The 25,176-nt window shown below is 38.3% G+C and overlaps 1 protein-coding gene across 2 annotated transcripts in view; it reads left to right on the top strand.

The window, feature by feature from the left end:
• The window catches only part of ALS2 (alsin Rho guanine nucleotide exchange factor ALS2), a 43,657-nt gene extending 19,937 nt beyond the window's left edge, over positions 1–23,720 (top strand). Inside the window, exons 12-34 of one of the 2 annotated variants that reach the window (XM_055811807.1) lie at positions 1,204–1,269; positions 3,775–3,937; positions 4,719–4,850; positions 5,088–5,216; positions 5,583–5,653; positions 6,020–6,086; positions 6,360–6,562; positions 6,700–6,765; positions 8,470–8,568; positions 9,119–9,283; positions 11,660–11,771; positions 12,068–12,145; positions 12,262–12,395; positions 14,476–14,643; positions 14,920–15,037; positions 15,598–15,755; positions 16,444–16,566; positions 17,631–17,807; positions 18,212–18,257; positions 19,834–19,895; positions 20,522–20,671; positions 20,978–21,074; positions 22,431–23,720. In XM_055811807.1, coding sequence (XP_055667782.1) covers positions 1,204–1,269; positions 3,775–3,937; positions 4,719–4,850; positions 5,088–5,216; positions 5,583–5,653; positions 6,020–6,086; positions 6,360–6,562; positions 6,700–6,765; positions 8,470–8,568; positions 9,119–9,283; positions 11,660–11,771; positions 12,068–12,145; positions 12,262–12,395; positions 14,476–14,643; positions 14,920–15,037; positions 15,598–15,755; positions 16,444–16,566; positions 17,631–17,807; positions 18,212–18,257; positions 19,834–19,895; positions 20,522–20,671; positions 20,978–21,074; positions 22,431–22,469 — 2,623 coding nt within the window. In that variant the 3' untranslated portion in view covers positions 22,470–23,720. The remainder of the gene's footprint in view (positions 1–1,203; positions 1,270–3,774; positions 3,938–4,718; positions 4,851–5,087; positions 5,217–5,582; positions 5,654–6,019; positions 6,087–6,359; positions 6,563–6,699; positions 6,766–8,469; positions 8,569–9,118; positions 9,284–11,659; positions 11,772–12,067; positions 12,146–12,261; positions 12,396–14,475; positions 14,644–14,919; positions 15,038–15,597; positions 15,756–16,443; positions 16,567–17,630; positions 17,808–18,211; positions 18,258–19,833; positions 19,896–20,521; positions 20,672–20,977; positions 21,075–22,430) is intronic. The other variant, XM_055811808.1, reaches the window with a different exon arrangement.
• Positions 23,721–25,176: the final 1,456 nt, after the last annotated feature.

The raw sequence follows: 25,176 nt of genomic DNA, 5'->3' as shown, positions 1-25,176 counted from the left end.
AGTGGAAGTCTATGCAGTCCCACTGTTTGCTATCTTTCTCCTCAATAACTTTTGTAGTTGCTGGATAGTTTAATGCAAATATAGAAGTCTCATCATACTTAACTACAGGCTTATGTGAAAAATAGTGGCTTGACAGGGGAGAGAGTCTAAAAATGGCCTTTCTGAATATAGTCTTGGTTACTAGACATCTGAAAATCTCTAAGGGAACAAGACTTCAAGATGATCAACTTCGGTTGTTAGGCAGTTGCATTTTCAGTTTGCAGCTAGCTACACTTTTTTTCTGACACAAGCACAACAGTTACCACTTCTGCTGGGTCAGTGATCTTAAGCTGTATCACCCTAGACGCAGCTTTCTTCCCCATTTGTCACATGGGTTGTTCATAATTGTAAATACGTATTTTTCTCCCTTTTTTACTTAGTCTGTGACTTCAGTTTTTCTTGTAACTTAGATTTCCAGAACTGGTTCTTATTACCCAGTTTAGAAGGGCTTCTTAATTTCTTCTTCCTCCCTGTGAGACTGAAATACTTAAATTTCTGTTCTCATTGTTCCTGCCTGTCTTCTGCTTTCCCCCTTTGCTTTCTAATGCTTTACAGTTTTCTGTGTATGGCATCAGAACCTATGCATGCTCCTTGGCATGGTGCCATGAGCATCTTGCAAAGATATGTCAGGCAACATAAGTATTATTTGTTAATTGGGCTAAGCTGAGACCTCTTCCCTTGGAGAAAGGTGGTTTTTGTTGTTAGTTTTTTTTAATGGTTTTCTTTTTTGGTAGGGAAGAAGTGAAAGTTAGAATGTTGAGTAGCAGGAAAATAGAAATTACCATCTTGATATTTCAGTCTTGAATATAATTAAAAGCTAGCAGTATTAAACTATTGAAACAGATGGCCTATTCTGTACATGCCCAAATTTGGGGGAAAAAAAATGAAATTACAGTTCTGTTTGCAAAGCAAGCCCTCTGCATTGTGCTAATGTCAGCAGAAATGTGGAATAGTAATGCATGTTCTGACCTCCATGTGGAAAGTGAATACTAAGTGTTCAGTAACAAGGAGTGTTTCACTTCAGTATTTTCTCAAGTACTTAGATTACTTGTATCGTAAAAGATATCACAGATCTAATTGATAAACTGTTGGAGATTACAACAGTTGCTGTTTCCAGGGGTGTTCCTACTTTGTAACTGAAGCTCTTATTCTTCCATATTTTAGGTATTGTACTTCAGTAACAAACTTCCTTGTAATGGGAGGATTTACGCTTCTTGCAAAGCCAGCAATGTAAGCAAACCTTTACCATTTTCTGGAATTTTTGATCAACTAGCAAAGAGGTGTACTTTAAAGAATTGTGTGTGTATGTGTGTAGTAATAAGCATGTGGAGGCTTGGTCTCATTCCATCAGAAGAAGAAAAAGTAATTTCCTCTCAACTGTGATAAAAATTTAGGTTAAAATGCTGCTGAATGAGTTCAGTTACTTTATCTTGAAGTTGATGAAAGGAGGAAAAATCATAAATTATTGTAAATACCTTGAAAGAAACATAAATAAATTTCAGATAGTGATTTTTTTGAAAGGTTAGTCTTGAGGTTAAATTATCATAATCTATTCAGTGTTAGTGTTTTATTCTTTCAGATGTTGCTGTCAAAATACAGAACAGCACATTTCTAAGAATTAGTAAGAGTAGATAATGCAAATTCATTTTAATCTGAATTCTTTAAGTTTATGGAATTGCTTTAAAATGATGCAAAAACACGTGAAGAAGTGTTGTTATATCTGCTCTGCCTCTCAAGGTTGCTTGACTATTTCATGGGTAGTTGCTCTTAAATGTGAGGAAGGAATTGTGTGTTAAGGCCTGAGACATATCTATTTGAAGCTTATAGATCATAAAGTAAAGCTTTTTTCTCAGTTCAATAGTATTTTTGTCTAGGAAGTAATGACACTATGCATCTTTCACTTTGGTGCTGTGAAGTTGTTGCAGTGAGGGTATTTAACGCACCTGAGGAATTGCCAGCTTTCCTTCCTACATTCTGTAACTTGGGAGTGATTCTGTTAGAGCTGTTCATGGAGCACTTGAACGTAGTGTAAATGATGGTGTTGGAAGTTCTCTGAAACAGCAGGGTACCGAATGCAAAGAATCTTCTGCGCCTGAGGAGCAGTGCCACAGAGTAAATACAAAATACTACTGGAGAGAGAGACTGAGAATCTTTCTGCATTGGTCAAGATTTTTAGGGTGACTTACAGGAAATATTAGTTCATATAAGCTTATCTATAATCAGTACTGAAAAGTTCTGGATGTTGAAATCACTGGTACTGAATTCATCACATCAGTTGTCACTGTCAGGTGTCACAGCTTCTCCTACAGCAACCAGGGTCTCATTAGGTGAATAACACTTTTTAGGTTCTGGAACTTCAGAGAGGAGATGTCTTAGAGGTTTTGTCCTGTAACTTGCAAGGGGAAGTCAAGAATATCCTTGCTGATAATGATGAATTTCTTTGTGCGTCCTCCCCGAGGGATACTGTCTTAAGTCCATGGTTAACAATGTCAGTCTTCTAAGGATATCCTGCAATATGAATGCATTAGAAAGTCCCAACTTTAAACAAGTGCTAGCTTCAATAGATGTCTCTATTGTTGGCAGGTTTTTGAGCGTGTCCTCTGAAAGAGCAGATGAGCTATACTCGGTGTTAAGAATGTTATTATTTGACACTTTTCTACAAGTCCTCCATGTGAGGATCTCAAAGCACTTCAAAAATGCAAGCCATGCAGATGGTTAAATTTAAAAATTATTAAATATGGTCTTCTCTCTGAGGAAGACTTTATTCTTAAAGATTATTGAACCAAAGAGTTCTTAAATATCATTAGCAGATGTAGACAAGGTACGTTATTTTGATGTGTGAAATGGCACCTTACTAATCGTGTAGAATTCTTAGGGACCCTGCTGTGCAGTTCTCTGATCTGTTTTGCTGTCCCTGGGGCCTGCTTTCTGGGCCTCTCCTGATTCTTGCAGCTTGTGTTTTAATGCTTCCCAGCCTGATGTGCTTTAATGCAGATGTGTCATATGTGCCAGCACATGTGTGCACACAGATATGGTGAAGGAGAGGGAAAAGTAGGTTTGTTTTCCTTTTAATGAAGAAATCCTGGGTTTTGTGCTAATGCATTGTCTTCAGAACCATTTCCCTCTTCTTCTCTGAACTAGATTAGTTCCCCCTCTTGGAAATCAGACTGAGGATTGAACAGATTTCCTGCCTTTCTTTGAGGTAGGATGTAATTTTTCTAGTTAGGGGAGAAACTGGTCAGTTGCCTTGAACAGCAGGGGTGGGGAAGAGACTATTTTGATGTATTAGGGAAGTCCACTGGAGCAAAGTTATAATTCTTTCAGGCCTTCTTGTATGTGTTAGTGTTAGAAACTTACTTCTCTAACAGTAATGGGGAAGTCATTCCACCTGTTAGCTCTTTTACTAATCAAGTGTTAAAGGGGGAAAAAGGCAACTAGTTACTCTCCAAGTGGGGCAACTTAACTTTCTTCAACCAGTTTAATGACTCAGCATGTGAGAGTAGAAGTCGTCCTGTGTTGCAGTTGTTAGGGAGCTACATGTCTGTATTAATGTATTTCCTTAAAATAAATTGGGAATAGATTAATAAGAAGCATGCATTTGCCTCTGTAATTTTCACTGGTTTATGATAATCCAGAAAGGGGCATTCTGAGCTCATCTACATAAAACATCACTGACGTCTTGCTGGTTTTTTTTCTTCTCTCCTCCCTCTGTTCCCCAATGGTCCCATCATTTAGAGACTTCTTGAGTAAAAACCAGGAGCTGTTACAGAAACTGTCTGAGAAGAATGAGGAAAACCTCCAGCTAGTAGAAGTTCTCAATGCTCTGTTTTTCATGCCATTTGGACGACTTCATAACTATGCTAGGACTTTGCTAAAGCTTGCTACGTGTTTTGAAGTGGTAAGCTGGCTTTGTTATCTGTATCTGAACAAATAGAAAATTTATGGCTCACAAGTAACTGTGTGAAGCAAGTGCCAGGTAACTAGAAATAGCTTAGTCCTCAGAGAAGCTACCTCAGACTTGTATTTGCTGCAGGGAAAATCATGCATATTTATTTGTGCAGTCTGATACCACACCTGCACAGATCACATGATGGTAGAAACTTACTACCCTGCCAGAACTTGTTTGTGTGCCTGAGCACTCGATTACAAATACGTTATTTTGATGTTTGCCTGTTGGCTTTCAGTGCCATCTGGCATCATTACTGTAGCCATCCTTGGCTGTAATACTCTACTAAAAATACTACATAGATACTAGGTAGACTTTTACCACCCATTTAGATGTATACAGTTGCATTCTTTTGAAATAAAAGATGACTAAAAGGCAGCAATAGCTACTTGTATGTTTATCCCACTAAACATTTAAAGTATTACTCCTGCAATTATTAGCACTACTTCTGCTACAGCTTGTTAAGCTGCGAGAAGGTAGGTTATGTAATTGTATATCAGTCATTCTCCTCTTACGTTCATGGAACTCTTGTATTTTAAAAACTCTTGGCACACCAACAGAACATGTGACCAAGAAAATAACTTAGCCTGCACTGTTACTTTATTAACCAGAACAACTGTCATGTATTTGGTGCTGATTTAGCAAAATGAGCAGTTGCACTGCAGCTTGGTTAGTCGTGTTGGTACAGGTGTTCAGAAACACTCTCAGGTTTGTCTTACCTTATGCCCTGTAGGCATCTCCAGAATACCAGAAGCTACAGGATTCTAGCTCTTGTTATGAGAGCCTTGCTGTCCATCTTAGCAGAAAAAGAAAAGAAGCAGAATACACACTGGGCTTCTGGAAGACCTTTCCTGGGAAAATGACGGTATGACAATTGTCTGTCCTTTAGCAGCTTGAATCTCTTGTGGTTGGCGTTATACCCTATGTCTACTACTGGTGCTGCTGTCCCAGTTGCACTTCTCGTATTTCTGATTTATGTTGCTACAGTACTTTTAACTTTAGAAAGGTTGGGCCTTTTTTATGAAAGACAAATAGCACTGACCTTAAGACACGATCAGTGAGAAGTAAGCTTCTGTAATTTTGTTTTTAATCCTGCCTGTAGGATTCCTTGCGAAAGCCAGAGCGTCGTTTAATCTGTGAAAGCAGCAATCGAGGGCTGTCCCTGCAGCATGCTGGAAGATTCTCTGTAAACTGGTTCATCCTCTTTAACGATGCTCTGGTGCATGCTCAGGTAAGCCAGCTTGTATCCAGGAACAAAACCTTTTCTGTGCTTTAAACAGCATGACATTTTTCATATAGTGAAGATAAGGTTTTTGCACTGTTGACTGCAATGTTGCTTGAACACTTAAAAGTGATTTTTTTTTTTGTGTGTGTTTACAAATGAATTTGAAATGATGTAATGTTTGATGGCTGTTGCCCTGTGCCTGGAGTAGTTTCTGTTGGCTGTTTCTTGGAGCAAGGTGCGTATAAGGAGCCTGTAATGCTCAGTTTTCCCTAGTCCTCAAAGAAAGGGGAAAAAATGTTCAGAAAAAGCATGGGGCAGAGGTAATGGATCAGTACCCAGTGAAGTTTCCCTTCTCCTTCTCCTTGCCTACAGTTCTCAACGCACCATATTTTTCCCTTGTCCACGCTGTGGGTAGAAGCTCTTTCAGAAGAAGCTGGTAATGTGTGAGTATTCTTGCTTGTGATGCTGAAATAGTCAGATATCTTGGGAGGGAGGATGAGCATTTTGTAACTGGTTATTGTAAACGAGGCACAGAATAGGCTGGATGCAGTCATGTCTACTCCTCTTTCTGGTTTTGGAAAACTTACAGTATTTCTGTGTCTTTAAAAAAATAGTTGTATCAGTATCTGAAAGAATAAGGTAGTAAAGAGGGAAGCAAGTAGTCTTTCATACTACTTCACTGCTGACTTTAACATTAAAAGTGAATGCTAGCTGGGGTGGGGGAGGGAAGGTAAAATATTCATGCTCTAAAAACCTTGCCTTTTTCAGGATGAAATTTCACTGAACTATTTCCCCCCTCCCCTGTGTAGGAATGGATTGAAGATAACAACACCAGAAGAACAGCTTGTTCTTGTTTCTTCAACACCCCAGGAAAAGGTAGGCATATCTACAAATTTTGTATGGCTTCAGTGGTATGAATGAGTTCTTCTCTCCAACTGTGAGACCAAATAGGGAGAGTTGTTACCTAAGTGTTCACCGAGGAGGAAGCCTTCCTGCAACCTGGTATGCAGCTTAACTGTACCCTGTGCTTGCCTGTAGAAGCGTTCCAATTTATAGCACTATACTGAGGAGTGCAAAAGGATATTATTGTAGTTGCTGTAAATGCAAAGGTGTTAGCTAAATTCTGTGATGAGACACTTTCTGTTTCAGACCAAGTGGCTGAGGGCAATAAGCCAAGCGGTGGATCAGGCTCTTAAAGGGACTTCTGACTTAATTCTATATGGAGCTGGTGGGAATGTGCCAAGACAGGAACCTCCTATTTCTCGCAGTGCCAAATACACCTTCTATAAGGACCCTCGATTTAAGGATGCTGTCTATGATGGGAGATGGCTTTCAGGGAAACCCCATGGCAGGTAAAAGCATTTCAGTGTAACAGCTGAAAACAAAATGAGGTGGTTGCCGTATTAGTAAGTAGGCTCACTCATAAGAGTCATGTGGGAAGTGTGAACTGATTGTCTTACCCACGTGTATGGCTTTGCGTTTTTTCCAGAGGGATCCTAAAGTGGGCAGATGGGAGAATGTATTCTGGGACTTTCCGGACTGGGCTGGAAGATGGGTAAGATCCTCTCACTATTTGTGGAGCCAGAGGGCAAGAAATAGCTTTTGTTTTAGGAGGTGATAACAAAAGCTTTTTAATGAAAGGTTTTGCAGTGAATCTTCCTGACTTAGGCTTATATTAGCAAGATATATCTATATCTTGATATATAATCTCCCATTTATCCAGAGATATGGTAGTTACCTTTACAACAGACTCTGCAATTATGTGATTAAGACCTTGCTCTGAAGCAGAGGAAGCCAACTGAAAAGGCTGTGGTGGATTTTGTGTTGTATAGCACAACATACGTATTTTTTCATATATGTATATATTAACTTTTTGTGTTGCAATGTTTTTTCGAGAGTTCTGGTGGATTTTTATCTTTCTAGAAAATGCAGTGTCTTTCATACAGTGTAGTGATGTATCTTCTCTAATGTTTTTCATGCTGTATTTCTGGTAGAGCAAGGGTTTAATAATTCAGGAAGGAGATAACAAAAATCTTGAATTGAGACTTCAGGATCTGGGTGATGAAAAAACTAAAGGGAGTATGTGATCCTGATGATTAAGATGACTAGTACAGAGGAGTTTGAAGATAGGATAAACAGAAGTTCTAAACATTATCAAGTTCCCGGGTGAAACAAATAAGACCACTCAAAAGTAAGTTAATTTATTACACAGCTTTGAATTAATCTATGGATTTCATTGCTACAGATCTGCTTAGGGCACTCTTGAGGTCAAGAGGTTAACTTCTTTCCAAAGGCATTTTTTAATGAATCTTGTGAGCAGACATGTCTGTACTGGGCAGGATAAAAATGTGTGAGTAGTGCTATTGGCTTCCAGATGTATTTTCAAAGTATTGAGTTGAAAGGGAAACTGAAATGTGGTCTAGCTGGAGACAGCTTTTTAAAATGTGCCTTAGCTATTGGTGTAGTATTGAACTATAAAACCAGGTTAGAGCCTTGGTTATTTGTAATTTATACTAAGTGTAACTAACTTTGATGATTTTAGGGTTGTTGAAGATGGAAATACTGCAAACAAATCCCCACGAGAAATCAGTGTATGGGTATTTAGCTGTAATTGCATGCTATAGATTCAACACTTAACAATAGTAATGTCTTGTTGGGGTAGGCATGCTCTCAGGAGAACATTCATGGCTGGATTTTAATCTCCTCAGAAGGTGGAAACCAATGAATAAGTTGTGTGTGTGTCATTCTTTTCAGGCATACTGAAATTGTGCACAATTTTGTGCCACTGAGCATAATTGGAAGCTAACATCTTTTTTTTTTTTTTTTTTTTAAATACTATCTGTGGCAATATATGTTCTCATCTTTCCCTGGAATAAAGGTGTGCTTGAATTATCAAGACCTGAAGAAGGCAAAGGTAGAAGCAGTCTTAGGATGTGAGAAGACTTGTGGCCTTCAGAAAGCATAGAAAAATGCTGCGGTGTGGTAGAGGGGGAGAGCGCTTAGTGTGCCACAATCAAACAGAAGAAAACCATTACAGCCTAAATTGACCTAGTGATGCCAGCTGGAATATCCTGCTTTCTCTTGAAAAAAATTAATAGTAATTAAAAAAACTTCCTGTAACTACTGTAGTTGAAGAGATGCACTAAAAACTATGTAGAGCATTCTGCTTTATGGATGGGTCTGTGAAATGTATCTGCCACTGTTTTAAATGGAATGTGTTGGCGTTACAGCTGCTTGTGTTCCTTCTGTGCATTGACAGGTATGGTGAATACAGAGTGCCAAACAAAGCATTGAATAAGGACGACCATTACGTGGGGTACTGGAAGGAAGGCAAAATGTGTGGGCACGGAGTCTACAGGTAACGTGTAGCACCTGTGTTGCTGTCATTGCAGAAGGGCGAGCAGGGCTGATGCTCTGACACACTGCTTACCAAGGCGTGCTATGTAGCTTTCTTGTTATTTTTCAGACTTGTGATAGTTAGCTTGGTTTATTTTCTGCTTTGCTCTTGGTAGGTTGCTCACAGTGCGTACTTGTACAGTGCTCTGTTACCAATATCTATACTAATGTTGCTACCACCTTTCAGTAAGAGAGGATTCTTTCTTCTGAGAGATAAATATGACCTTTAATGGCCTTGCTTGTTGGGGGGAGAGTGGCTTTAAAACAACACAGCATCAAAAGGCTTGTATTAAAAGCTCACTTTTATCCCAAATATACTTTTACTGTAGTTCCTGCTTGGTGTGGCTGTAATGCAATTCCTAGAAGGAAAAGGAGATGGATGGGATACGTTCTGGAGAAAAAAAACCCCAAAAAACAAACCACCACCCAACAAAATACAACCAAAAACCCCAAAATACAACCAAAAAAACCCAAACCACATTATAGGAGTTTTTTTCTCTTTTTCATTATAGCTATGCTACTGGTGAGGTATATGAAGGGTGTTTTCAGGATAACATGCGTCATGGGCATGGACTGCTGCGCAGTGGGAAGCTGACCTCTTCCTCTCCTAGTATGTTCATTGGTCAGTGGACAATGGATAAGAAGAGTGGTTATGGAGTTTTTGATGATATCACAAGGTAATGCTTCAGTTCCACGAATCCTTAAAACACTAGTATGATGTACAATTGGTAAAAGAGGAAGAAAGGATTTGATCTGTTAGTAGCAATAGTAGTGCATGTCTTTTTTTTATTATTTTTCTTTTTTCCTTTCCCTTTTTTATACTAGGCTTTCTGGGTTGATCTAAGGAATTGGTTCTAGAGACTGCTTTTTGTTGTTGCTTCGGGACTAAATGGGGGGGGTTTGTTTTGATTTTTTTTCTGCCTTGCTTTCCTATTATACTCTTGTCTGAAAACTAGCACTGAATATGGTATCTTGTTGTGAGGCATCTTATGTGAGTGCTGAAAATATTATGAATGTCACATGAGAAGTATTCTTTCATCTCAGGCCTACAAGACTGGGTTGTTCAGTGATAGGATATACAGAACTTCAGGTAAATTTCAGTTTGTGCTCAGGTTTTTCATTGACACTTTCTGTCAGTGCAGCGGAGGGAAGATGTTTTCTCTCGGAGCAGATTAGTGAAATGATGGTCTTGCAAACAGAATTGCACTGAATTAAATTCTGAGTGCTGACAATATAGTTTGCTTTTTCAGTCACCAATTTAATGCTTTTTTTTTTCCCCTGAAAAGTGAGCTTGTGATGAAACCACTTCTCTTGAGCTCTCAGCTTAACTGAAAGCCAACTTAAAAGTAAAAAGTCTGGAGGTAAAGTGTGGTGGGGGGACTGTGTATGTGGGTATCTTTCAAAAAATGAGCTATTGTAGCGTGTCTAGGTATTTCCTGATGTTAGTTCTGCATCTAGTCTTATTCAGTGGTAGTGGTTGTTCTTACACTCTAGCGTTAAAATGTCTTCACATACTTCAGTCATTCATTTTCCTAGGACAAACTGAAGAGATGGCAGGTTTCTTCGCAGAATCTCTCACCTCCTGAATTTGTAAATGCAGTGACAGTTCATGGTGGGGGAAGAATGTGGCATTTGCTGTCAGTTCTGAGGTTACTCATGTTTGAGTGGGCTGTCCTCACAGTAGTTTTCTTTCTGGTCCCAGGGAAGGCAATGTGCATGTGTTTGTGACCTAAGGATTAATTTTCTTCACTGCTTGTTGTTCAGCCCAGACAAATAAAGAATAGCTGCAGGCACTCTTTATAACTTGCTGTCATTATTGCAAACCAGCCATTTGAGCAAGTGGGACTTCTCCTCAGTTATGTTTCCATCCTGGTAACTAAGTATGCTGCATCTGTCTCTTCAAGAAGCCTTCACCCAACAGAGACCCCTGTAGCTGGTGTGATGAATCAGACCAGCATCCTGCTAGGTTATGGGTCCAATCAGGTGGAAGAGACCCCTGAATTTGCACTAATGGCTGGGCTTGCTTTACTATGACCATAATTTTTCCTGTGTACTAAAAGGAAAATGCTTGGTAATAAGCAGAGTTCTATTAAATCAGTCGCTAGTTTCCCTCTAAAAGCAAACAAAAAAGTCCCTTGGCAAATTAATTTTTTTAAAATTACTTATATGGTGAAAACATAATTCTCTTTCAGAACTGGAAAAAGAGATTGTTTCAGAATGTTTGGGACTTGCACTTGGTTTCAAATACTAGCCTGACCTCTGTGGGCTTACATTAACAAAAGAATATTTTAAATAGTAGTCTGAAAGAGTCTGATGCTCACTTGTGAGCAGTCTTTAATAGTCTAATACGTTTTTTATGGTACAATCTTTTGTTAGGCTCTAAATCAGAAACTTTCTACAGTATGATCTATTGCCTTATATTTTTTGCACTCTGATATTTTTGAAAATGTTACATACAACTTTGTAGGTGTCCCTGCTATCCCCCAAGTAGAACAGCTTGGTTTCTTTCATTTATTATCCTCTCAATTTGAGTCATCTGAGTTTGAGTAAAGAAATCAAAGGCTTTGGCAAAAAAAAAAAAAATTGCTAAAACAAGCTTCTTGCATCTTTTCTAAAGAACTGCTAAATACATCAGGTAGATGCCTGAGGAAGCTGAACGTCGCCTTTCGTAGACAACTTAAATCTTAGATAAAGCTGATGTGGATCAGCTCACACGTTTCCCTTTTTCTTGTGTGCTGTAGCTTCTGCTTAGGTTCCGTTGGATAGGATTGGGCTTAATGTGGCTTCAGCACCGTTTCAGATAATCAGGAACAGCTTGCTTGGATGTGGCCAATTTGTAATGTGAATTGTGAAAGGAAGTTCATGATAGTGTATTTCTATCAAAAAAGAGTTTCATTTTGATGGCACTAGCGAAACCAAGTTGACAGACCTGGAGCAAGTGCTGTATGACTCTCTTCTAAAGATTTCTGTAATGGTCAAATATCGCAATAAAGCCAAAGAAAAGATATAAATATACTACTTAAACTGTATTCTTCTACTTCATTTTTCTTCAGAGGAGAAAAGTATATGGGAATGTGGCAAGATGATCTTTGCCAAGGCAATGGTGTTGTGGTTACTCAGTTTGGACTGTATTATGAAGGAGCTTTCAGCACCAACAAAATGATGGTGAGTTGAACACTGGACTTTGTGCTATAGCAACTTTTCCTCTAAGTGTGGTAGCTTTTTAGGGTAGATGACTATGTTAGGCTGTATAGACCTTCTGTTCTTCTAATCTTCTATTGTCCTGGCTTTTTAAACTGTCTTTATAATCCCTGCTCTGTTTTACTTAGGGCTACTTCAGAAGCTGCTTTTAAAAAGTTATTTGCTAAGAATCAGTGACAGGTTTTTCAGTGTAATACTGATCTGTGGCCTGGCCTTCTGTTGTAATCACTAGTTTGGGTTCTTCATAATTCTCTTTATAGGGGACTGGAATTCTGCTCTCTGAGGATGATACAGTCTATGAGGGGGAATTTTCAGACAACTGGACTCTGAGTGGAAAGGTTGGTCTTACAGTTGTCACTTGTAAACTGTTACCATCTAAACCAAAAAAAGTCTCTTTCCTTGTCGTTTGGTTCCAAATGGATTTCAGTTAAATTTTTTACTATCTTCTCTCAAGGGAACACTGACCTTGCCAAATGGAGATTATATTGAAGGTCTCTTCAGTGGAGAATGGGGGTCTGGGATAAAAATCACAGGAACCTACTTCAAACCTAGCTTGTACGAGAATGAGAAGGACAAACCTAAAGCATTGTGAGTGTTGAATAAGAAATAACTTCTCACATTGTTCAGTAGTAGTTTGGAATATAACTATTGTCTTTCTTCAGAGGCCAATTAAATTTTTTTTCCCAAAGAAACAGATTATGAAAACATTTTTGCTTTTTCATTCCTCTTCCCTCCTGCTTAGGAAGTAAAATAAAATAAAAATCTTAATAGCTGTTCTTGCTTTAATTACGACTTGAATGCACAAATAACAGTATGAAATTTCAGGATAGCAAACATGCTGCTACTGTCCTATAGCAGTCTCAGAGGTTTTTTTATTTATATTTCAACTGACTGTTAGAACCTGAGTTTGTAGCTGCTGATGACTTTTGAGGTACTGAGAAAAGACTAAGTTACGTTTGAGTGATTAAGTCAATCACAAGCCTCTCTTCTGCCAGTTATTCTGTTGGTAAATTAATGCATTTAGTATGACATTTAATAATGCCAATGGTGATGTATTTGGACAGAATTAGCTAGTTACTGCACCTTTTCCAAACAATGCATAGGAAAGTAGTAGAAAGATCTGCTGATTTGCAAAAGAGCATTTTAACATCTTGGCAAAGATAATTTTGAAAAGTATCCATGTAACCCTATTTACAGCAGATGCATTAGGTCAGTGTGCTTAATTGTCTTGGGGAAACACATTTTTATTTAAGTCATAACTGAGATATCCTTGAGTAAAAGAAACTTAAGTAAATTAAAAGAGCTATTAGTGACATTTCAGTATTTGGTAGCACTATGTACTGGTTTACAATAGTAGTAATTGTTGTACCATACTATAGAATTTCAGATTAAAATGGGAAACTCCACTCTTAACGTTTTTACGTAGATTACTTCTCAGTATGCTTTCTGAAGCATTCACTGGTAATTTCTTTTGACAGTGCTGACACCTACAACAGGATGCAAAGTTAAGCAGGCCTCCCTGCTGAACTGAACACTTGCAACCTTAGCAGCTGTCTGCTTTTTACCCCAGTAGGGAGTCTATGAATAAATGTATGTACATATTTGTGAAGACTGCTTGTGAAATAAGGGTTTCACCTGCCCTTTTCAGAGTCTTGAAGCTGAAAAATCTTCTGGTATAATTTGTGAAAAGGCTTAGAGGCTTCTTTTTCTGCTTTGTGAAACTGTGGAAGCATGGGGAAATACCAGTGTTGCTAGTTCTCATCTCAAACATGGTGGGGAAAAATATTAATGAAAGGTCTGACGATCTCTGATACTTGTTTTAAATAAAGATAGAACTGTTAACCCTGAAAGCATTTATTTGCTTTACAAAAGCTTTTCAAAGCCCTAAATTTCATTGTATATCTGAGATCTATATCTATAGAACTGCATTTTCAGTTTTCTTCTGGTTATAGGGCATCCCTGAGCAATGCCTCTGAGTGAAAAGATGCCTGAGCTGGTTTTGCTTTCTACCAGCAAATCCCTAACATGTCATGCAACACCGTATGTAGGTACTACTTTAGGAGCAGAAGCCACATATCCATCCTTGATATTTATCTGTGTAGCCATGCTGTTTGTACATTCCAGGATAGTGAGATATTTGGGACATACTTGTACTGTGTCCTTGCTACATGAATGTGTCCTGAGTCTTCTGAATGAATACCAGTGTGAAAATAGGCCCAGTCAAGTGCAGTATGTCCGGTTTCCTTGGAAATCAGTCCCTTTCATGTTTAAGCAAACCATTTCCTGGAAGACTACAAGAAAGAGTATGACTTGTCTAATATAATAAGGTTTGTAGTTGTTCCCACATACAGGTATTAAAACCACCTTTAGTCTGGAACATTGGAATATGTTACATGGATTAATGTATGTTAGTTAGCAAGGAAAAAAAATAAGGAGCAGTATTTGTAAGTTCTGTTTAAAAGGTGTTGAAAGTCAACACAGCAATTAAACAGTAGATTCTAGGTTCGTTCTTAGTGGTAAACTTACATGGTAGAGACTGTTCAGTGTATCGCCTTTTGGTAAAATAGCATGAGATATTAGATTGACGTTAGCCGTATATGGTTTTCATAGTTAATTGTGGTGTTTTAAGACTGTTTGATTTAAACAGACTAACTGATCATTTTATTAGGCGGAAACTTGGGATCCTGGCAGTGCCTCCTGATGAGAAATGGAAAGCAGTATTTGAAGAATGCTGGAACCAGCTTGGTTGTGAGAGTCCGGGCCAGGGGGACAGATGGAAAGCTTGGGACAACATTGCGGTGGCGCTGACCACCAACCGACGACAACACAAAGACAGGTTGGTTTCTGGAGAATGTAGTCAGCAAGACAAAGAAAGTCTTAAGAAAGAAACTGGAATCACACTCTGCTCTAGACTAGAATCTCTAACTGTAAAAGTTCACTTAAAACAACAACAAATGCTAAACAAAATCAGACTCTCAATACTCTGCACTATAAACCCTTTCAGGGACATACTGATGTTTACAATGAGTTCAGTTGTTAGCTTCAGGGTTTTTTGCCTTACTGTATGTCTCAAATAATCTGTACGATGTCTTTGTCCTTTTTATAACTGCAGCCCAGAATTATTGAGCCGCTCACACACTCAGACACTGGAAAGTTTGGAGTTCATTCCACAACACATTGGTGCCTTCACTCTGGAAAAATATGAAAATATAAAAAAATATTTGATAAAGGTATTGTGACTCTCAAATGCTCACATAGTTTGTTGGTAAGGCGTGACGTCAAGCTCATTTGTAATAGCTTTCGGTAATTCTTTCCATATTTGTACTCTTGTAATCCGTGATGTATTCATTCATGTTTGCTCATAACTTCCTAACGCATTGAGTTAAAATCCACAACTAAGACTAAAATAATTTCATACCTAATGGATACTGCCTTAAAGTCAGTTTCTGCTCATTACTGTTTTAATTCTTATATGTTGGATCCCAGCAAAGCATCTTGAAACACTTTCTAATTATTGCATGTTAGACTATTCCAAGCAGTAGCACAAGTTCTTGTACTGCCTTGAGTCTTCTGTGAGCTGTATTCAGCTAATACATACATTTTATAATCCAAATGGCCATTTGTTAAATACAGCTTATTTTTAATATGTTTGTACATTTGGGGTTTGAATTTTTTTTTTCCAAAGCCTGTTGTTGGATCTCTGACCCATGCCTCTTGAATTCCATTTTTCTTTCTTTAACTTGTCTGACATTGACCTACCTGACTGGCTAATTAATATCTTTCATCTCAGGCTTGTGATACTCCTCTCCATCCATTGGGCAAGCTGGTGGAAACACTAGTAGCTGTCTACAGAATGACCTATGTTGGAGTAGGAGCTAATCGACGATTACTGCAGGAGGCTGTGAGAGAGATAAAGTCCTACCTCAAACGCATCTTCCAATTGGTTAGGTAATGAGACTCTTAATTTTCAAGTCAGACTACTGCTGAATTAATTAAAAATAACTAGTGTTGATGCAGTCCAAGTGTGCCAGTATCTTTACTCTCTTTTGGGGGTTGCTTATGTTTCCTTAACCTTGAATATTCTGTTCAAAATAGGAAAATTAAAATCTTCACCACAGTGTATTACATCCTACGCTGTACTTCAAAATGTGGCTGTAAGAAGTGTCTTGAATGTGGATTTCCACTTTAATGCCTCCGGATATCCACGCTGTGAAAAGAGTGTTCAAAGGGTTTCTAAGAATAGTGAGTATGGGGACTCTTGAGTGTATTTCATTAAAGTTCTTACCAACATGGATGAGCAATGTTCCTATGAAGTGTTTGCTTAAATTTTTGAGAGCAATTATAGCTTTAATTGGGTCCTGCCAATATGAAAGCAGAAATACTCCAAATAATGAATTATTAGAACCCTTGTCTGGAGGGAAGTGATGTCAAGGTCAGAAAGGTACCTTTGGCACTGGAGGGGTGACCTCCCGAAGTTTTCCTTCAGGTAGGTGGCATTGTAGGTCTGTTAGCTATGCTGTCTTAGTCCACAGTGTGTTATTTGAGCTGACTTTTCTCTTCAGTTGCCTTCTAATGCTGTAATTTTGGGAAACTTCTTGAAGTTAAATCGTACGTTGTTGTGTGTATTGCCATTTAGGTTCTTGTTTCCTGATCTTCCGGAAGAGGGCAGCACAATTCCATTTCTGGCAACAGAGACGAAAGGGAGGCGATCATTTTGCAGTGGGAAATCTGACTCCAGATCGGAATCTCCTGAACCAGGGTACATAAAAGAAAAATAAGTGAACTAATGAAGGCCTCACTTTATTTCTGCTTGCAGTTTTTCCTTGGATGGGGGAAGAAAGATAGGAACATAGTGCATTTATTATCTCAACTGATGGATATAAGCAGATTTTTTTTCCCTTTTGTTTGTGATGACAGATTCTGATGAGCAAACTTCCTCGTGATGGTTTTAATAAGCATTTCATCCACGCAATGGTTTTTTACTTAAGCCCAAACTTGTTTTGTTTGTTGTGTGTAAACAAGTTCAGGCTTGGATCTGGGCTTCAGATAACTATTTGGGATATGAGCCTTGGGGGTAATGCAGGTCCAGTGCACATATACTGTATCACAAATAGCCAGTCACATGAAGCTCACCCTGTGTCCATTGTTGTGCTGTCCACAGCAGACTCAGGTGTGGGCAGACAAGGAAGAGGGAGCAGTAGAGATAGTCTTCTGAGAAAGGCTCCAATGACCTGTGCAGATGGTATTAGTAGGCACCTTGAGTTCAGCTTTCCCTGTTGGGATTACAGCTTGGTGCCAAGCAACTGCTGACTTGACAAAGCCTGAAGTGTGAGTGTGTGGAGCTAGGTCAGATAACTTAATGGGTTTTAGCTTATTTTCTAGCTTGTGCTTTGAAGGTAGGGTTCAGCTGTCAGCAGAGCGGCTCAGAATTGGGGCTAAATGGTTAGCCTGAGGATACATGTAAAACCTGAGCTAGAATATAGTAGAGTATTCAGCTTTTATGTTACACAAGGAAGAAAGCCAGTGTTCTCTTTAAAACTCACAAACCTCAAAAAAACCTGCACCACAACCATTCCCCCCACCCCAAACCCACCCGTATGTGCACTGTAAAGGGAAATTACTTCTAAGTATTTCTTAGCACAGCTACTATTTGATGGATTTGTACTTATTTTGTTACTACTATCCCTCATAGAATAGGCTTATATTAATTAAAAACTTGTTCCAACATTTTTTTCACTCAATTTCTAAAGATACTTAGGTTTTTAAAATGTCTTTGTCTTCAAACTGTCCTCCTCTGTTGTTTTGTTTTTGGCTTTTTTATAGTTATGTGGTAACCAGTTTTGGCTTGCTGCTCCCTGTGTTACTGCCACGGCTCTATCCTCCTCTGTTTATGTTGTATGCCTTAGACAACGAGCGTGAGGAAGATATTTACTGGGAATGTGTTTTACGTCTAAACAAACAAACTGATATGGCTCTTCTAAGTTTTCTGGGAGTGCAAGTGTGAGTATGATTCAACAAGACAGAACTTAGAAAAAGATTATGGCATGTAATTAGATAAAGCTAAAATTAGATAAAACTACCCCCCCCCCCCTATTTTCTAAGTAGTTTTATTTGATTGAGAATTCATCTAAACATATCTTCAAGCTAATTAGTATGGTTGAGAGTGAATCAAAATTTTCCTCTTTGGAAGCTGGAGGTGGAGAAGAAAAAAAGATTGGCATTGCTACAAAACCAGAGTGCGGCATTTTAAACTAGGCTATTTTCCAGCTGTTGTTGCTAGATGTAGTTGATCCTGTAGGAAGAGCTGTTGTATCTCATAGAAGAACACGATAACTTAATTGGCATAACATGAAAAATGCTGTAAGACTATGCTTTCTTAATTCAGTGTGTTGGGTTTCTTGCAGGAAATTTTGGCCAGGAACTGTATCCATCCTTGGAGAGAGTAGAAAGGTATGTTCATTCAGCCTTGACTTAGTGTGGTTTGCCCAGTACTACTTCCAAGAAACCTGAGATCATGAAGAAGCAGTCAAAGAATTTTTGACCAGGCTTTTTGCTTAAGAGATGCTGTGCTATCTTGTTTCCTTACATTTTGCCTGCTACTTAAAGGCTGCACTAGTGATTTCTTGCAAAAGCTGTCAGTTCAGCTTTATCACTTACTGTCTTACTCTGAAGTGAATTCCAATTCAGGAAGACATTTGCTTGGTCTCCAGCTGTGAAAGTAAAAGTCTAGCCAAAGAAATTTTCAAGCTGCTTGACTTAGAGTTATATCATTTTATACTTTCTGATTAGGAGAAGAATTGCATCGTTTTTATTCTTAATCGTTATCTTGCCTGAAAGTGGTTGAACGCTAGTCTTCGATGGTAGTAGTGTAGTACTCAATCTCTGAGCTCCCAGTAAGAGTGGTTTAATAATCATAACTTTGAACAATTTCAGTGTTAACTGTATACTTGAAATATCATGTCTGTTCATGAATCAGTATACTTTTGTTGGAAGTTTTCAGTTTCATATAGTGATTTAGATACTCCTGCCTTCAGGTCCTCTCCTTCCTATTTATAACTGTGGTTTGTGCGAAGTCTGTAATAATTGGAAGCATGGCTTTCATTGTAGTAGTTGCTGCAGGCAGGCAAGGTGATATTCCTTGGTAGAGATTGTTACAAGTTTGTAGTAATAACCAAAGCTGCTGCTGAACCCCACCCCTGAGTGTATGGATTCCCAGGCAAACAAGTCCCCTTTTTCCCAAATCATAAAGGTTTTTCATACCTGAAAAAACATGATGCAAACCTCCACTCAGACTTCACTGTTAAAAAATGCAGCAGTAACACATTTCTTGAGTTACTTCATATCTTCTGTATTTTTAGGAACTAGGCAAATTTTTACCAGCTGCATGAATCCTTCACACTTTTGTCTTTTTTGGGTTACAGAGCAGAGCCCCTCCGCTGTGAAGTACTTTGTGGCTTGTGTCTTCTCTGAATTAGGCAGCATGTGATGCTCTTTGCAGCCATTTACCTTATTTGCTGGGTCATTCCTTCAATTAAACAGGATGTTTTTGACAAAGATGACATGTTTATCTGCTTCTCTCCTCTGTCTAGTTTCCTCATTTCTGTGAATTCCTCTAGGTCTTTTTGCATCCATTCTCTACCCGTTCCATTCAGAAAGACGTAGCCTCTGTTGCTATTAAGAGCTAATGTTTATATTTGTTCTTTTATGTTTGCTTCAAACCAGAGTCTGTGATTGACTGCTATGACTTTTCTAGGTTTCAACTGTTCCTGTCTTTAACAGTTCCATCTTGATTGTTAACCGTTAAGATATAATGATTCTCAATCTTACTTGACCTGGAAGGTACCCAAACCTGTTTCTCGTAACATACCAAGAAAACATACGTAACATACCAGCCTCCAGCTGGACTCTGCACTTGTTGATCATAACTGAGCTTTTACGCCAGTGTTGAATGATACTGTGCTTTTCTTCTTCTGCTGAGTAGTGGGGTGATTAAACCTGTGTGATAAATCTTCTCATGATTACACAGGTATCCTCAAATACAAAAGATGCCTGCTTTGCCTCTGCGGTTGAATGTTTACAGCAAATCAGGTAATTCTCTGAAATTTGCCTGCTAGTGTTTTAATGTTCCTGCTATAGTAGTATCTAGCTTACTTGATTGTGATCCTTTACGTGTTATTTTTTCACATTCATAAGAGAGGTCACCAAGAAGTTTGAGTTCCTACTAAAAATGTTACCAAATTCTCCCAATGGGGAATGAAGTATAGCCTCAGGAATGCAGTAGAGAGATGTGTCCATAGGACACTGTTCAGAAGCAAAAGTGTGAGGATGTCTAATCAAGTATGCATGTGAGTTTCTAAACAGTTATGGCAAAATGACCTGTGCATGGAGAGCTTTTCTGTGTCTGTTAGCTGACATAAGGAATTCTGCTGTTGGAATTTAAGTAGAAATTGAAACTGTTTTAGAAATGGATTTTTTTCCCCTTTACCACTATGCTGTAATGTCTTAAAACTCTGGCTTGTGGTAGTGTGCCTTGGTCCAGTAATTATAGCCTGGGGTACTACACAGCCTTGGTAGCCGGGGCTGCTGTGGTATGGATGATCTAGTTTAGCTTCTTGGGCATGGGGGCGTGCTAGGCTATCAAATTATCTTCCTAATTTAGATGCAGATAGGTAACTTCTTACTGTTACCCTGTTTTTCTTTTCTTCTCCAAATAGTACCACATTTACCCCAGCTGACAAGTTGAAGGTAATCCAGCAGACTTTCGAAGAGATCTCTCAGAATGTACTTGAGACTCTTCAGGAAGATTTTCTGTGGTCCATGGATGACTTATTTCCTGTTTTTCTCTATGTGGTGCTACGAGCCAGGTATGCGCTAAGAGCAACAGCAGTCATAAGCTGGCCATAGGCAGTGCGAGTACTTTTACCTGTATTAAACAGTCCTGCTTCTCGTTGTAGGACTAATTGCTAGTTTTATGTAACTTTGTTAATTTTCCATTTTGGCTGTGTGCTTTGGCCTGAAAAAATTTTGAACGGTTAACTGTCAAATGGCTGTGACTTGAGAATGAGGTTGGGGAAAAGCATGTTCTTTGCATAACATCATGTGCAAAAAGTAAAAAACATTATTATGGTATCTTTTGTTCACCTTTTCTTTCCCTCTCCCCTTTGTGACAGGATAAGGAATTTGGGATCAGAGGTGCACTTAATAGAAGACCTGATGGATCCTTATCTGCAGCATGGGGAGCAAGGCATCATGTTCACTACCTTGAAGGTATGAAAGTTATTCAGGGTTATTAAAAGTTTGCTTGCGAAATGAGTCACCTTTGGGCAATGATGATCACATTAGGACATTTCTATGCACATTAGATTGTAACTCCTTTGACATTTTTATTTGCTTTTTCGCTAGAATGAACAAGGAAACTTAGAGCTTAGAATAACCTAGCATTTGTAGGTACTGCTAATGAAACAGTGCAATGTACAAATGTACTTTATTCAAATGTAATATTGGTTGCTGTTGAGCTGTTCTGAATGCTCACCTGGAACTTGCTCCCCTGCAACTTACTCCCTTTATAAAAATTTAAATGAAGTGCTGTTTCGGAGATAGCCATTTCAATAATGTTTAAGTCTAACATTACATCAAGATGCTTCACGAATTAAATTTTGAAGGAAAAAAGTATAATTACTGTGTCATTCTCCACATTCTATTTCACATTCTTCTCAAATATGGAAAAAGGAAAAGAATCTGTTTTGATGAATATCCTATTGTGTACACTAGGACCTCCATAATGGAAATAGGTTGTTCTGATACCTCAAAACTGTTCAAAAAATGGGTCTTGTGACAGTTTAGCTGCGTGGAGCTTTTTTGTGGGGTTGTTTTAGAGGGAGGCTGTTAATCTGAAACTTAAATAAAAATTGTAAGCTGAGCTGCTAGGTGAACATGATTGTATTTTCTGTCCGTGCAAACTGGAAATAGTGGATGCAGAGGTTTATTCATACCTCTCATTTTTATAGTGCTGTAAAAAGGGAAGGTTCGAGTTAGTTAAAATTTATCAAAGAATCTATGTATTAGTAGAATCTTACTTGCTATGAGTGCAAGTGTTGTCAGAGACATTTATATTACGTTTCTGGTCATGACTGACCCAATGGATATTTGAACCAGCATCAAGGAGTAAATAGCTATCAGCAGCAGGTCAGGGTATTTAGCTAGGTGATCGAAACCTTTGCTTTTCAGTCTGAGTGCTTTTGAAACAATTCCTGTATCCTTGTGCTGTAAGAAAGTATCTTCTTTCCTGGGCCCTTCTGTCAAAGGGCAAATAAAGACTTGTGAGCAAAACCACGTCCTTCATCTTGGCAAACCTGGGAGCTGTGAAAGTATTCAGTCCCAGATTATGCTACCTTGCTTCATTAGGAGTTGGACGTAATTTGTAACTTAAAATCTTCTGTTCTTTTTGCTAGTTTACATATCAGAACATTCTCATGTATTAAGTGTCATTGTGTCATCACTGCTTGTAGAAAGCCTAGTCCTCTGTTTTCTCGGGTAGAAAAAAGTCAGCCTTTTTGTGTGTGATGCTTTATGAGCTTGCTGAGAACTGGTATGTGTGCTAAACTGAACTTTGTTTTAATTCAGGCGTGTTACTACCAGATTCAACACGAAAAGCTTACCTAGACTGTCATTTACGACCCGGCTCTGTGGGATAATCTACTCAGTGGAACTTCACTAATACCCACTTTCATCCCTGAAATGGCACTTAGAAAATACTCTGTTACAGTTCTGTTGTTACAGATGAAAATACTTAGTTGTTTGTTCTGAACTTTCAGTTTTAAGATTGGAAAACTGTAGTCAGAGGCTGTCTATGAAACAGTGACGAAGCTAGAGACTTGGTTTGTCAAGTACTTGCCAAGAAGAAATGATTTCCTATTCTAACAGAAAGATTGTTTACTCCTTTTAAATTAACAATGCTGCAAAAAGGCATGGCATCTACATAGAATACATGTGAAAGTCTGGACCGCATGGCTTCTAAAGCAGTGGGTTTATTTTTATTATTCCTGGTTTGTCAACAGAGATACTTAAAGAGAATGAATTGCACCACAGAACCATTCAGTCTTCCTGATTTAAGCTATTATGTTTGTTTATTTAAAAAATAGAACTAAGTTAGTATTTATAATGGGTAACCTATAGTGTGTTTGGCTGTAAAGGTTTTGAGGCATCTGTGTTCAACAGCATAGCTGAATGCAGTATTAACGTGCTGTTGTGGAAATAATGACACTGTTATGGACTTCCCTGTTTACTGGAATTATAAATATACAAGCGTTCACCATTCTTTCTGTTTATGGAATAAATAAAAGGCACTGAGCACTTCAGATTATGGCACTGAGTTAAATACTTGAAATCTGCAGTGTTCAATTTCATTGCCCTGAAGTCAGAGGACAGATGCTTTCTCTGGAAGCCCATGTGAGAGGAGAATGGGGACGTGCTTTTGAACAAGCTGACAATGGATCAGGTTTGGGACTTTTGCCTGTGAACTTATGTGTCAGAGTGAAAATGCTAACCTTGTCGCATTTTTGAACATGTAGAGAACAAGTAATTTCCCTGGGGGATTTGTGTGTGTATGTATTCTTCTGTGGTTTATGATTAACTTCATACCAATAACACTAGTGGATAACTTGGGTATTGTAGATGCTGTTCTTTACCATGACTGACTCAAAAGGGGGAGGGAGGAATGGATTATAGAATGTTATAATAGCTTAAATTATGTCAAACTACCATAGATAATGCTAATCATATTTTTGAAATAGTAATCATGGCTTGTGTATTGGCACCTATATGGAAAGAAACCGTATGTCAAAATACTGTTTTGAACAGTGACTGTAATGTAGCAATTTTCATAATAAAGTAAAAATGATTGGTCTTTCTGAAGCTATTTTTAGTTTTATCAGAGAAGGGAAAAGAGTAATTCTGACAAGACTGTTTAAAACCATTATTGTTATACTTGCAACACACTACAGTGTTAATAGACTGTAGAGATAAAGGGCTTCTTCATGTTTGTAAACCATATTTTGTTAGCTTAATCTCATTTTTAAATTTATGCAGACTAATTTGAGGAGAGAGAAGCAACAATGTGAATAAAAGAGAAGCTAATTTGAGAAGGGGGGGAGATAAACAACTAAGGGTGGAGAGTATAATGGAGTATAAGGCAGGAATAAGAACACTTAACCTTTTGTGCTAGATGCAGCCTTTCCATGTAATCATCTCTTAGAACTCAAAGTGCAAAAAATATTTAACTGAAACCTGTAGGAGTACAACTGTTCTTTGAAAAGGAACTATGCCGAAGAGCTGAGTAAATAAATAGCAGTAAATTTTATCTGCAAAGATGAATTCAGGATTTATTTCAGATTTTGTAGGAGTGTAATCATAAAAAAAAGTTTTGTTGTTTTTTCCCCTGTAACTGTTCAGTGTTAGTGTGTGTGTTGTCTTCAAATGTTTCAGAAGAAAGGAAGGATTTTAGTCTTCAGCTTTGACATGTGGAAAGCTTTGTTTCATATGACCTTGCTCCCACATGGATTCTGTGCCTTAAACCAAGATTGTAACCAGAGAGAGGACATTTTCCCATAGTCTTCCTGCCTTTCAAGAAGGAGGTATATCTACAAATATGTAGCTACCTCAAATGTTTAACTTCATTCACTGTGAATGTGCAAAATTAAGAACTAAAAACCCTAAAGATTACATCTGCCTTTCTTTATATATACACACATGCATGCATATATATATACACACACAAACTCTTAGAAAAAGTAGTGGTATCAGATATGCATTTAGCTTGCTGATTAATGGAAGCAGGCAGCCTGGGCTGGATTATTTTTGGTCTTTCTGATATGTAGCTCTGTTATTAGCTGGAGAGAATCCTAGGATTAAATGTGCTTCTGACACAGATTGCACTTTACAGCCTATGTGGGTTGTGATGCATTAGGAAATCAGCACAGAGCAGCTTTGATTTGTGTATTTCTGTAGCTAACAAAGAAATTAACCTGCAGGACTTCTCTAGCTGTATTGCTTCATGGTAGTTACTTTTTTATCTCTTTGTTTTGTTTTGGGGTTTTTTTGTTTGTTCTTAAAGTGAAAGCTGGGCATTTCTTATGCTACAGCAGAAATGCTGTAGCCAGCAACAGAATACCAGTGTTCCAGTATTACAGATGCTCATTATAATTGCAGGCATGGTAGCTGAAGACAGACCTTAAGGGATGAGTGCCCTATTGACTGGGAAAGTTGATGAGAATAAGGAACTGCTTAAGTGACAGATAAAGTAGGCTTTTTACGCAAGAAAAGGGTTAAGGGGATTTGTTCTCTTCTCCCTGGTAATGAGTAGTTCTAAGGT

The sequence above is a fragment of the Falco peregrinus genome, chromosome 8, assembly GCF_023634155.1.
Source record: "Falco peregrinus isolate bFalPer1 chromosome 8, bFalPer1.pri, whole genome shotgun sequence".
Lineage (NCBI taxonomy): Eukaryota > Metazoa > Chordata > Aves > Falconiformes > Falconidae > Falco > Falco peregrinus.
This window is presented reverse-complemented; position numbering and strand designations above follow the sequence as displayed.